Raw genomic sequence first — 13,503 nt, 5'->3', positions numbered from 1 at the left:
ATTTATAGTCTCTCCAAGGGAACTTCATTGATTAAGTCAGATACCTTGTTTATGAAAATATTTTAAAAGATGGTGTTCCTTCATGTTTTGCTTTTTTAACCCTTATTTTTAAGCACTAAATTCTGTTTTTCACTTAATATATTCTGTCTTCTTGCATTTGAAATCCCTATTACAGTCTTTAATGAGTCTTTGTGTAAATTAAAAATATGCTAACAATTTTACTTTTTTCCATTTTTCTTTACACGTTTTGCTTGTTTCAACTTAGTGTGGATTCTATTCTGCTAATTATTTTTGTCAAAGTTAATATTCTGTAGCCACATTAGCTGCTTGCTAGTTCATAAACAATTTTGTTGCAAATAATGGTGACAAGGTGAGATATGTTGGTCAACGCTCACAGAAAATCAGTATCAGAGCCAAGAATTAAAACATTACTCTCAAACAGGTATTTAAGAAATATCTGCTTTCTTATTTATTTTCCAGCTAATCCCTTCCTGAAAGAAGCTTTATGTGAGATGATCTGCACCATACTTTTTTTTTTTTTTTAATTTATTTGACAGACAGAGATCACAAGTAGACAGAGAGGCAGGCAGAGAGAGAGGAGGAAGCAGGCTCCCCGGGGAGCAGCGAGCCCAACGCAGGGCTCGATCCCAGGACCCTAGGATCATGACCCGAGCCGAAGGCAGAGGCTTTAACCCTCTGAGCCACCCAGGCGCCCCACACCATACATTTTTTAAGTAATGCATAGTCAGGAATGTATTTGCTTTTTGTCAAAAATATGCCATGCATTTTTAGTCCATGTGTACACAAATTATAATTTGATAATGATCATCTAGACTTGATTTATTGCTCACCTGTGTTTATTTTTTCTTCTCAGATGATTTCTGCACATTTACTAGCAAATCATTCAGTGGTACTTCCCATTATTAGTGTCAATGTCAACAAATAATTCCATCTTGAGTATTAAAGTTTCCATAAAACATGCTGAAATTTATCCCAGTGATCTCAAATAGCTTTATGTTGATTTTTCTTCTCATTCAACTTGATTCCATAAGTAATTATGGCATGTTAAAAGAGGCAGTAATGAGCTACTGTTCATCCAAAGATGAGTTCACAGGAATGGTGAGGGCTAATGATTTTCTAGTGACTGAAAGTTCTAGGTCTTTTCAATATATGACTTCCTAGGCCGAATCTCTCATTTCAGAAATATACAGATTTCTTTTTTTTTTTTAATTAAATTTTTTATTTATTTTCAGCGTAACAGTATTCATTGTTTTTTCACCACACCCAGTGCTCCATGCAATCTGTGCCCTCCCTAATACCCACCACCTGGTTCCCCCACCCTCCCACCCCGCCCCTTCAAAACCCTCAGGTTGTTTTTCAGAGTCCATAGTCTTTCATGGTTCACCTCCCCTTCCAATTTCCCTCAACTCCCTTCTCCTCTCCATCTACCCTTGTCCTCTATATTATTTGTTATGCTCCACCAATAAGTGAAACCATATGATACTTGACTTTCTCTGTTTGACTTATTTCACTCAGCATAACAGAAATATACAGATTTCTATAAGTAAATATGAGGTTTGCATTTATCTCTCCTATACTTCAACTTGTTTGGGAACATTCTATATTCCATACTCCTAATTGTAACATCCAATGTATTATTTATCCCTACCAATTGAAAAATATGATTAACATCCATTTTGCTCTGCCCAGATTATTTATTTTGCTCTACCCACATTATTGCTCTGCCCATCCTTGTGTTTTGTGGCATTGTTAATTCTTAACCATGAGAGGGTATACCTTGTTTAAATGTCTCCCGGGAGAAACAATAAAATGTAGTTTAATTTTTTGCTTAAGCTACTATTGTAATGAGTGCTATAATAACATGCTGTTGAGAACAATTTTTTATTGTAACAGTCTTGTCTATAGATCCAGATTCATTTATTTCCTATTTTTGTAAGAGCATTTCTTCAAGGATAATGTAACCATTCAGTTTTTTATTTTATTTTAATGAAATGGCTATGTTGACTCACTAGTCTCTTATGAAAACCTTCCAGTTTTCAGTTACAACACTTTATTTGTTTCACACATTAATGGGGTATGTCATCAGTTGATTTTGTTGTTATTTTATGACATCTAAATGCAAACATGATTTTTTTCAATATTTTTACTTTCAGAATATTTTTCCCAGCACTTGGGTGAATATGAGAATGTACTAGCAGCACTTGAAGACCTAAATCTTTCCATCCTGAAGGCAATGGGCAAAACAAAAAAAGTAAGGAAATGTTGGTGTTTATTTTCTGTAAATATCTTCTTTGAAAAAATTTTCTTGGAAACCCTGCTTATTTCCTAATGTATCATAAAAGTTTACATAGGTTTTTATCACTGATAACTTACTTTCTTGATTAAATGAGCTATTGTAGTCATGCACAATACAATTATAATATACTAGGTGCCAGAATCTGTGCTTTTTGCTGAGGATACAAAGAGCTGTTCAAACAGCTCTTAACTGTGGTCGGGAGACAGGTGTGTAAACAAGCAATTACAATATAGTACAACAGGGAAGCACAAGATGGGGCACCTGATTTGGGCTGTAGGAGATGACACCTGAGCAATTACAGATGAAATCATAGCTAGGGAACGGTGAAAAAGACACATGGAACAGCATGTACAAAGGCTCTGTGTTGGAAGGGGAATGGGGTAGGCACAGGGCATTCAAGTAAATATAGTCTTTGTTATTTTTTTATTTTTATTTTTTATTATTTTATTTATTATCAAAGTCTAAAACACTGAGGAGTGGCATGATGTGAGATGAAACATGTGGTAGAGAGGAGGTGTACTTGTCGGGATTTTGTTGGTGAACCTGAGGATTTAGAACTGTATCCTACAGGCAAAAAAGTCAGCCACATTCTCAGCAAAGATATGGAAATTCATGCAGTCTTTTGAAAAGATCATATAAGAAATTAGCTTGAGATTACTAGGGTGGGTGGGGAATATGGGGAATAGGATCAGGAAAATGAGTGAGGAAGCTAGTTCACTAATCCAGGGGAGAGATGTTGGTAGTTTAAAGATATTGGCAGATGATATGGAAAAAAGGAACTTAACTGTACATAAGTTGAGATCCTATTAGTAAAACTTGGAGAAGGAATGAATATGGTGGATGGGAGGACATGTCCAGGATGAATCCTGTTTGTTAGCTTATATGGCATCATCTAGATAGAGAATGCTGCAAGAAAACCAGGTTTGAGGAGATAAGATTGTAAGTGCTCTTTTAGACATGTTGAATCTAAACTGCTTTTGGAACATCTAAGGAAATTGAAGTAAATCATTAGATATATGGATTTGAATCTGAGAGGTGAAGTCTAGATCGGACAAATGTTTGTGGATTGTTAATACTTAAAGAACTTGAATGACATCAACTGGAGAGAGAATATATAGTAGAAAACGGAGAGGACCTAACACTGAGCTTTAAGGAACTTCAACTTTTATTGGTGGGTGGAAGAGAATGAGCCAGCATGAGAGTCTGAGAAGGAGTGGGTAGAAAGAAGAGAGGGAATCTGGGAGATCATGATGTCTAAGAGTTGGGAAGAGTATTCCATGAAGCACAGAGTGGTTGATAGCATTGACTACTATGGAAGGCTCAAGAGAGATGAGAATTGTCTGTCTATCTAAAAAAGACATTTTAACATGTGAGATATGTAACAAGAAATACACATTTTTAAAGCTTACATGGAATTTCCCGATAAAGGCAGCAGACTTATGTGTACATCACTGAACTCTGCTTGCTCCTGAAGCCCCCAAAGAAAAATAAGATCTTTTTAATGGGAAAGTAACAGAAGTTGGGAACTGGAAAGCCAGTGAACAAGTGGTCACTGGCAGCAGACCTGACATGTTTGATGGCTTGACTTGAAGTGGGAAAGCAGAACGCCCCAGCTTGGTTCTTAGAAAGGAACTTGTGGCACCAGTTGCCACTGGAAAAGGGTGGGAATTGTTGAGCTAAAACCTAAAAGGGGGACCTATTGGAAATCTGTGATTCCCTGCCCTTCTCCACCCAACTGAGCAGTTGCCTCTTGATCCAGCCAGCTAGAAAGCTTGTTCCCTGAAAGGGTTAAAGGAGAGGGTCTCTGCCCTAGGGTGGTGTGTCACCACAGCTGAGAGATTAAGTAAAAGTTTAGGAACCAAATGAAAAGACCTCCAGCTCCCCCCCATGCACCCCACCCTGAATTTAACTCCCAGAGTGTTGACCACTCAGAGGGTTGGCATCCAGATGGCAGACAGGGAGAGGTTGTGTCTGAGAAATCTTACCAATCATTTGAGAGTCTCTCTCATGGTAGGTAGAGCTCAGCCTGATCTCCCACTTCTTCCCTTGAATCTTAAAATCTTGTCCACAGCCCATTCTTAAAGATGCACCGTTAGCCAAGTATCACCAGACTTATTACAGGAAAGACAGAGACCAAGACAAACCAAAAAGGGGGAGGGAGGAAGGAGTGCACAAAGTAACACAGGGGACTCTACACGAAGATAAAAACTCCGTCAGTCTCCTCAGCCTCCTTGGAGGACAAGAGAAGATACTGTTTCCATGAAAAACAGGGCGACAAATGGAACACTGAAGAGCTCTTTAAAATTAAAACAAGAGAGCAGAGCTAAAGACTTAACAGAATTCTGGAAAATAAAGTTTAGAAAGTCTCCAAAAAAGTAAAGCAAAAGAGAAAGCATAAGCCCATGGGAGCATCAGCGTAAGCTGTCCTATATCCGAATAACAAATTCCAGAGAGAAAGAAGAATGGAGTCTGAAATACATTTTCTCTTGATCTATTAAGGTGTATTTGGAAAGTGCGTAAGATTTTATTCCTTAGGACCTTCCCCCCAGAAATGGTAATTCTTCCAAACCTCTTCTTGCTGTGCCTGGCTTCTCTCCTTTTTCTTTAGGTCTCGCCTTTAATACCATGTCCTCAATGAGGTCTTCTCTGACCACCTTATCTGAAAGAGATTGTCTCTGAGGATCTCCTGTTCCTTGCAGGCAATGATCAGAATGAGTAACTATGCATTTTGTTTTCCTTGTCTGTAAGGAGGGAGAAGGGCAGTATCTTTTTGGAGTACTAAGAGCTTCACACAGGGCCTGACAAAATGTACTCAAACATTTATTGATTGGTTAAATCACTTGACTTAAATGGATATTCATACAGCCCTAAAAGCTAAGTAATTTACTCCTGAAAGAAAAATTGCTCCTAAGTCCCATCTAAGAAGTGTTCAGATATCTTTTAATGGGAAGGAAAAGGAAGTATCTAATCCTTATTATTTTTTTTTTTTACAAATTATGCTAAACTCATGTTCTATGAATTAATATAGCGAGGCTTTGTTAAATCAAGAGATCAACCTGTTATTTTGGTTTTTGTTACAAAATGTATTTCTTTTCTTTTTTCTTTTTTTTTTTTTTTAAGATTTTATTTGTTAGAGAACATGAAAAGGGGAAGGGTCAGAGAGAGAAGCAGGCTCCCCACACTGGAGAGCCTGGCGCGAGGCTCGATGCGAGGACTCTGAGATCATGACCTGAGCCAAAGGCAGACACTTAACCAACTGAGCCACCCAGGCACCCCCCACAAAACCTATTTCTTAACAATGACCCTTAAAAATTCATTTGATCTATATAACCGTATGCTTAATCAAGGACAAAAAGATTTTTTTTTTTTAATGGTCAAAATATAATTGGGAAAGGTTCTTTGTGTGATAGCTGAAAGACAGTGAAATGCAGGAGTTTGACAGTTTTTTCAAGCCACTGTTGAACTGACATCTCCACACTGTCTAGCACAATGAACCCTTCTGAGCGAGAGATCTAGCATTTCTTTTTGAGAATCTCTCTATATTTTTACCCAGATGAAAAGTCCTGTCTCAGTAGGGAGGGCTGACTGTTCTAGGCTTTTATGAAAAGTGAAATGCAAGCCATTCAGGCAGTACATCTGTCTGCTGTGTCAGAGAATGGATAAAATGGATTACAGCTGCTTAACTGACACCCCAGGAGGTGACTCAGGACAGATCCCGTCTGTCACCGTTATTCCCCCTCCTCCTCCTGCTCCCTTAACCCAAAGCCTTTTCTCTAGGTCCTCAGGACTTACCTGGATGATTCTACTTTGCTTATTTTTCAGAATAAACACCATAGGTCCAATTCTAAATGGTCATTTGAAAGCCTTGGAAGTAGCTAAAAGCAGAACTCCCTGTCTGGCTTTGGGATGTCACCCAAAAACAAACAAACAAACAAACAAACAAAAAAACACCAAACAAACAAAAAAAACCCTGGGCTTGTCTGTTACATTTTTCTTTCCACAGTGGGGTGAGAAGCTAATGTACATCATTAGTATGTAATGTGCTTGCAATCTCAAAGCAAATGTAGAGTTCTGAAGCTGAAGTTAAGAGTCATCTTGTGCCATTTATATAAACAAAAATGGAATTCTGGATTCCCTTAAACCTTTCCTGGTAAGGCTTAAAAGGAAATGGTCATAAGTTAAAGTGAAGAACGGTGTTCTTAAAATAATTACCTACATTGTGAATGATTAGTTCACCTTGGTGAGTGAAGATGGGATAATGTCCAAAATTAAAATGTATACAGATTTTATAGTTTTCTCCTGGAAGTTATTTTTCAAACAAGTACATTCTACATCTTCAATTATTTTAAGAAAAAGAAAAATAGACTTGAGTCCTAGTTTATTGGGTCTCTGTTTTTCCCTTCTTAAATCTGTCTTTGGGATCTGTGGACACTTTCCCATATCTTCTTCATCCCTGTTTCCTTGTGTTTAGCATCTGGGCTCCATATTCCTTTCACTTGTTAAAACTCACTATTTTTTCTTTTCATTTATGAGAAAAAGAAGCGTGTGTGTGTGTGTGTGTGTGTGTGTGTGTGTGTGTGTACTCCTCTAAGAAGAAGAAATAGCAGGGGGTCTCAGAATTCCTGTCTGGGGAAAACATTAATTACTACAGTTTTATGCAGGATTTATCATTAAAAATAAAAACTTAAAAATTTCCTTTGTTTCAGGCAAAATATAGGAGCTGAAATAGTACCATGTGTGGAAGAGTGAAAACACTCTCACGGGCTCATAGAAGGCAGACACATAATTCTTTATGGTTTCCTTACAATCCTTTTAATTTCTCTTTAAAAATAGAATGAAAAATACTCATGGACTTCATAGTAACATAGGAAAACAAGCTTATTTGACATCCCATTTGAAATGATCTGTCTTTTGTGTGAGTGTGTTTAGGGAAGAGGAGGTAGACACTAGAGCCATGGAAAATAGGAAAAAAGTATCTGGAGGTTGCAAATTTGGCCCAGTAAGAGAGAAGCCCTATATCAGGCCAATGCTTTAGAATTTTCCTTCCAACATTGACCAGACTTGTGCCCAGTGCTGGCAAAGAGGAACCCCAGGCCCTTGGAAAGTCTAGTCTGTTAAGTCATGGGGGATGACATGGTTTCTGGGAGACCCACCTTCTCCTGAAGGAATCTGCAGTATCTCCTAACTTAGAGGAAGGAATCCTGGGCTGAGGAACTTGCCACTACTGTCTGAACAGGGAAAGGGCAGAGCTGAGGTCAGAGACCTGACCCAGTTTATGTGAGTATGACTTGGGGGGATAAATTAAAGGTGAGAAGAGACCACTTTGAGATTACTAGTGGGGTTCAGACAATGGTGCAGGTTATTTTTTGAGGCAAGGCCATCAACTAGTGGCTAGGAGGAGAAGGGACCCCAGCTCACAGTGAAGTCTGGCCAGGCTCAGGACTTGGAGTGTCACCTTCCCCAAAACCACATCAGTAGTATTTCCTAACCATTGCTGGAACCCTGCCAAACTCCTGGCAGCTGACCTGACTTCCCTGAGCCAGGTTACCAGAAATCAGCTTAGGACTTGAGTGGCTATGAACAAAAAAGGAATGAGGAAAAACAATTGATGCAAACTAAATTTTATATAGTGCCTTCGAGTTTTCAGTGTGTTTTAATATATGTAATATCATTTATCCTTCATAACACCCCATTGAAGAATGTTAGGCAAATAAAAATATACTCATTTTAAAAACGGGGAACCTGAGACATAAGGTGGTTAGTTGATTTGATCATAAAACTAGATTTAAACCCAGTTCTCATTGGAAATTTTCCTATTTAAGGTTTGCGTGGTCCCATATGCAACATATAGCAAATATAGGTTGCGTGGTCCCATATGCAACATATAGCAAATATGCAATTCTCAGTTGTATCATGGTACCAAAAAAATGGTCTTTGAAATGATTGAACTCTTCAGAGTTTAGTTGTGGATCAGCAAAGTCTGGAGACTTCTAGCTTTCATGGTTAAGTTATTTTCAACTTTGTTTTAGGCAAATGAACAAATGGGTTTCCAGAGCTTTGTGTAATATGTGAAGTGCATATGAAAGAAATAGAAGTAGGTAACTAAATGCTAAAATAATAATGAAACACAAATCAAATATGAATGGTGGATAAGCACCGTAATAGGCAAGGAAGTTCATACTTTTTTAAAACAGTGTGTTGTCGTCAGAGGAACAGATGGAACAGTTAACTAAAAAACAAAGGAAGTTAACTACCACGTCAAACAAGAGAGATTTAACTTTTTACCTGGAGAGTAAAATATATCCAAAGAAAGGATAACATACTGGAGACCAATAAGCAGAAATATTGGTGGCCTTCTGAGCTCTGGGTAGCTTTACAAAGGATCTGAAAGTATGCAAATAGGAGCCCACCTGATTCTCCCCCCCCCCCACATAGCTAACTATTCTGACGTTATTTCTCCATTTTTTCATGCCATGCACTAAAATGCCACATTTAATCATTTGTTAAATACTTATACTTGGATTCGTGCCCAAGCTCACTGTCCTGTTCTACTTATAAAACTATATTGTCTAGTATTATTAATATGTTGTCTTAATTTTTGAATACTTGGGTATATGTGAAAATGCGTATCTACCCTTACTGTTCTTCTTTTCCAGAAAGTTGTTTTTCTCACGTTGCCATGTGTACATAAATTTTATAGTTGCTTTCCAATTCTAAGGAAAAATTTCATGACAATTTTTATGGATTTACATTAAATTTGTAACTTTAAGAGAATTGTCATCTTGGTAATATGCCTTCCCATGTAGGTACACACATCCATTTATCCAAGCTCCCTTTTGGGTCTCATTAAATTTTTTATGATACTTCATAGGGTTTCAAAACACATCTTGTTACATTAGTTCACAGATATTTTATATTTCTGTTGGTTTTACAAATGACCTGTTTCTCCATATCCCTAACTTAATATTGGTGGTATATGGGAAAGTAATATATTTTGGTATATAAATTTCCTAACTAGGCTGTCTACCATCTTAAGTAGCCACTCTGTGACATACCATTTATCTTCCTTTGCTGATATTATGGGTTCGAACATTGAAATCCATGGCTGCTTACTGGAAGAACCAAGCCATACGTCTGTCTTCCCCCAAATCCAACTCTCTACTTAGTCTTTAGCTTTCTGACTCACCTTCTCCCATTATTCTGGTCTGAGCTTTGGAACTGTGCCTTATGCCTGTTGTTGTTATGTAAGATTTCAGATGCTTCAGTGCTTCAAGGCCATAATAAATGTGATGCTACACTTTAAAATCTTACATCTTAGAGGAACAAAATAATTTTCCACAATACCAAATAAAACTTTTAAAAAGTTGTCACAAAATACTACAAATACAAACTTGTAACATATTTTTTTTTTTAAAGATTTTACTTATCTGACAGAGATTACAAGTAGGCACAGAGGCAGGCAGAGAGCCTGATGCGAGGCTCGATCCCAAGACCCTGGGATCATGACCTCAACCGCAGGCAGAGGCTTTTAACCCACTGAGCCACCCAGGCACCCCCAAACTTGTAACATATTAACAGATTTTCTATTTTTATCAGAAAAGAAAAAATGAGTAATATGAATGAATAATAAAATGAATGAATAATAAAACACTGAATAAAAATATATATAGTTAATTGTGGGTACATCAGGCTATGAATAAACTTGACATTCAAAAATGAGAGGTCAATGTTAACTTAGTGGACAGATAAAACTCCAGGAGGAAGTGAGACTTAAATGAGCCTCAGAGAAGGGGCAGGATTTTAGTAGAGAAGGGAGAGAGAAGGGCCTGCAGGTATCAGCCCTTTTTTGATTTTTTAAGTGGGTAGTTAGGGACTGGTTCTGCCAGAGGCCTCCATTCATGTCCAGAAGAGACTATGGTTTATCAGGGGTCAGGGTGAGGTCATGCTGACTGTAGTTTGTCACATTTCACCTTATTTACTGTCTCTTGAATGAATGTGTAAAAACCAAGCAGTGATCTTGCAAATACTCTTGAGACAACTTAAAAAAAAAAAAATCCAACAAATTCCTGGACATGTGTCAGAGGCCCCAGGGAAACTTCTAGTGTACCCCTAAATCCACAGGGACCCCTACAAATAATCACTTTTTTCATGATCACTTTCTATTTTCAGACAATCCTCCCAACCCTGTTCCCTTCTCCCACCCCAACCAGAAATAAGATATAGTGAGAATTAACTGTATTATGTGCCATGTCCCTGTGGTTTTGAATAGCTGTTTATTTTTTTCATGGAAATCTTTTTAAAATTTATCTTTCTTGAGTTGTTGGTTGGAACACTTAATTTCTAACAGAAATTGGGAGTTAATTATCAGCCTAATGAAGTTAAAAGTACAAAATACACTACTTTATTTAAACAGAAAAGCTGGTTTATTTTGCCTGACGGTACAGTTCTAAACTGTAGTTGACTTTGTGAAACTATAGCCCTGTTTCTGAAGAACTGATGTTTGTTCAAAGCTAGAGAAGGGAAGGAGACGTTAATGCAGACATATCTAGGGGGTACACAGCACAGCCTGTGATTCTTCTGTCATGAGAATCAAATTTGAAGAGACTTGTTTCTTTTGCCTGAAGTGGAAGAGTGCAGAGGGAGAGATTAAAAATGGGTCTGCGGTGTATTTCTCGATCTGACAGGCATCAATTATTATCATGTCATTGTTCTTTCTCTTTTTTGTTTGCTGTTGCAAAACAAGGAATACTAAATGCCATTTGAAGATGATTTCTTTTTGCCAAAGTCCTTATTTGAATAGCGCATGCAAAAACAAGATGGATGTGGTGTTCCACCTGTGGGTCCTGTGCGGCTCCAGGATGAGAGAGCTCATGGCCACGTGGTTTTGTCTGTCCCCGTGGAATGATTTATTCAGTGGTCTGATGGCTGTGTACTGGCATGTGGCTTGTAGCTCTCATGGCCCTACAAGGTTGTAGTGTGGTCTGGGATCACTGATGTGGCTCAAAAGTGACATACCCATAGGATTTCTTTGGACTTGGATAAAATGCAGTTTAAATTTCTACTAAGGATCATATGTACTTTGAAGACTATGAGCTGTCCTGGGGGTGACTGACTTCTTGCAGTATGGGAAGGAGAGTGTTTTTTGTAATTATACGTGTAGGTGACCGGATACTGGCTGTGTGTTACTCTGTGAGGTTGAATGTCCACTCAGGCAACTTCTTAGTTTTTCTTTTTGAACCAAAATTATAATAATACTATAGCTGACATTTATTGAGTAATTACCACTGGCCAAAGACTATACTAAGTGCTTTTGTATCTTACTTAATCCTAATATTTTATTAGGTAAGTTCTACTTTTTTCCTGTAAGTATATAAAGAAACTAAGGCCAAAAAAACCTAGGTAACTCACTCCAAGTCAAAAATCTCAACTGATGCCCTGTGAATTTCTTCTTAAACCTTCTAGGGTTGAAGCTGTCAGTTTCTAGCCAATTTCTTGAAAAGATAACAAAAATGATGTTTGCCTGGAAAGAAAAGAAAAAAATATTTTTGAACTTGTCAGTCACAATAGTTTTCTACTGCTGTGTAACAAATTTCCACCTAAATTAGCAATTATTTCGTGCAGTTTATGAAGTTCAGGAATTTAAGAGTTGCTTAACTGGGTGATTCTGACTCAGAAGATCATGAGGTTGTAGTCAAATTGTGAGTTGGGACTGTAAACTTCTGAGGGTACTTGAGGAATATGTCTCAACAGCGTGGCACGTTCAGTCAGTTAGCTTCAGTTCCTGCTTGTGTGGAATTCCACAGGGTTGCTCCTATGACACAGCAGCAGGCTTTCTCCAGAGCAAGCCCTCACAGAGAGAGAGAGAGAGACAAAGACATACAGGTAAAGAGACGGACTAAAATGAGAGTGAGACGATGGTTATGATATAATCTTGGCAGTTAACATCCTATCACTTCTCTAACATTCTGTTCACTAGAAGAAGGTCCAGCCCACACCCAAGGGAAAGAAAGTTAAACTCCATTTCTCCAAGGGAAGAATCAAAGAATATGTATTCCTACCTTTAAAACCTCCATTCTTTGTCTTAGCTCAATATTATGAATGCTGGAAAATAGAATCAGCTATATTTTATCTTTAGAATGATGCCTTAAGCCACTATACAAACGTATGCATGAAAAACTAGTTATCAGTAGAGCTAAACCATGTATGACAAGATAATACATTTTTTGGTTTGGGTCAATATTAAAGATGACTATTCTAAAACAAACCTTAAAAAAAGTACTTTACAAAAGCCTTTAAAAATTACTTCAAAAAATAATAGCTTTCAGAAAGAATTCCAGTTTTTGCAGTGACTGAATGAAAATCCATGTGTCTTAGGAAGGGCTCAGTTCAGTCACTGATTTAGCAGAAATGCCATGCTGGGAAATGGAGAGGAATCCAAGTCTTACAACACAGTGCTCTCAAGAGACTCACCCTTCTCTAGTCACCTCTTCTCCAGAGAAGAATGGGTAATTTGGGACAGTCTGCAATGCAGATCTCAGAATAGATTTGATAGAAATGATTCAGACTCCTTACAATAAGAATAGAAAACAGGAAAGCATTGTTTTGTCCTCCTAATCTGGAAAGTTATCAAGGAGTAAATGCATTTAAACTGACCTTCAAAGGATAGATAGCAGGTCTATGGGAAGAGATTGGTAGAATAGAGTGGGAATGGAAGTCACTCTCAGGTAAACTAGTAACATAAGCAAATGTGAGAAACTGCATTTTCATGCAAATTGTGGGAATACAGTGTTTTGACGCATAAAGCAACTTTGGATGCCAGTGGGTATTCAGGCTGAAAGGCAAATTGACTGGGAAATTTAGACTTTAATCATTAAGCAGCAGAGGGACACTGAAAATTTGACAAAATAGAGTTTGTCACCTGGGGGTCAATTCAGTGAGCTCTTCCTTCTCTCATACATACTTTTTTGATTCCCAACTGTGGCCCCAAAAATTAGGATAATGTTTATTCAGTCATAATACTGATCTTTATTCTTTGAAAGAAAAGTTGTGTATATTATACCATTTTATGCATATTTATGTATATATGAATATAGTTCATTTTTATGAATTCTAGGAAGTTCACTATTTTCTTTTTTTTTTAATTTTTTTTATAAACATATAATGTATTATTAGCCCCAGGGGTACAG

General features: G+C 37.6%; 1 protein-coding gene across 1 annotated transcript in view; it reads left to right on the top strand.

Annotated features, from left to right (window-relative positions):
• Nucleotides 1–13,503, top strand: part of NECAB1 (N-terminal EF-hand calcium binding protein 1) — a 187,207-nt gene that overhangs the window by 89,301 nt on the left and 84,403 nt on the right. Inside the window, exon 5 of the mRNA XM_080802579.1 lies at nucleotides 2,175–2,272. Within this exon, the coding sequence (XP_080658705.1) occupies nucleotides 2,175–2,272 (98 nt within the window). The remainder of the gene's footprint in view (nucleotides 1–2,174; nucleotides 2,273–13,503) is intronic.

Source organism: Martes martes (assembly GCF_963455335.1).
Source record: "Martes martes genome assembly, chromosome: 4".
Taxonomy (NCBI): domain Eukaryota; kingdom Metazoa; phylum Chordata; class Mammalia; order Carnivora; family Mustelidae; genus Martes; species Martes martes.
Note: the sequence above shows the minus strand (reverse complement) of the source record. Positions and strands in the feature narration are given on the sequence as shown.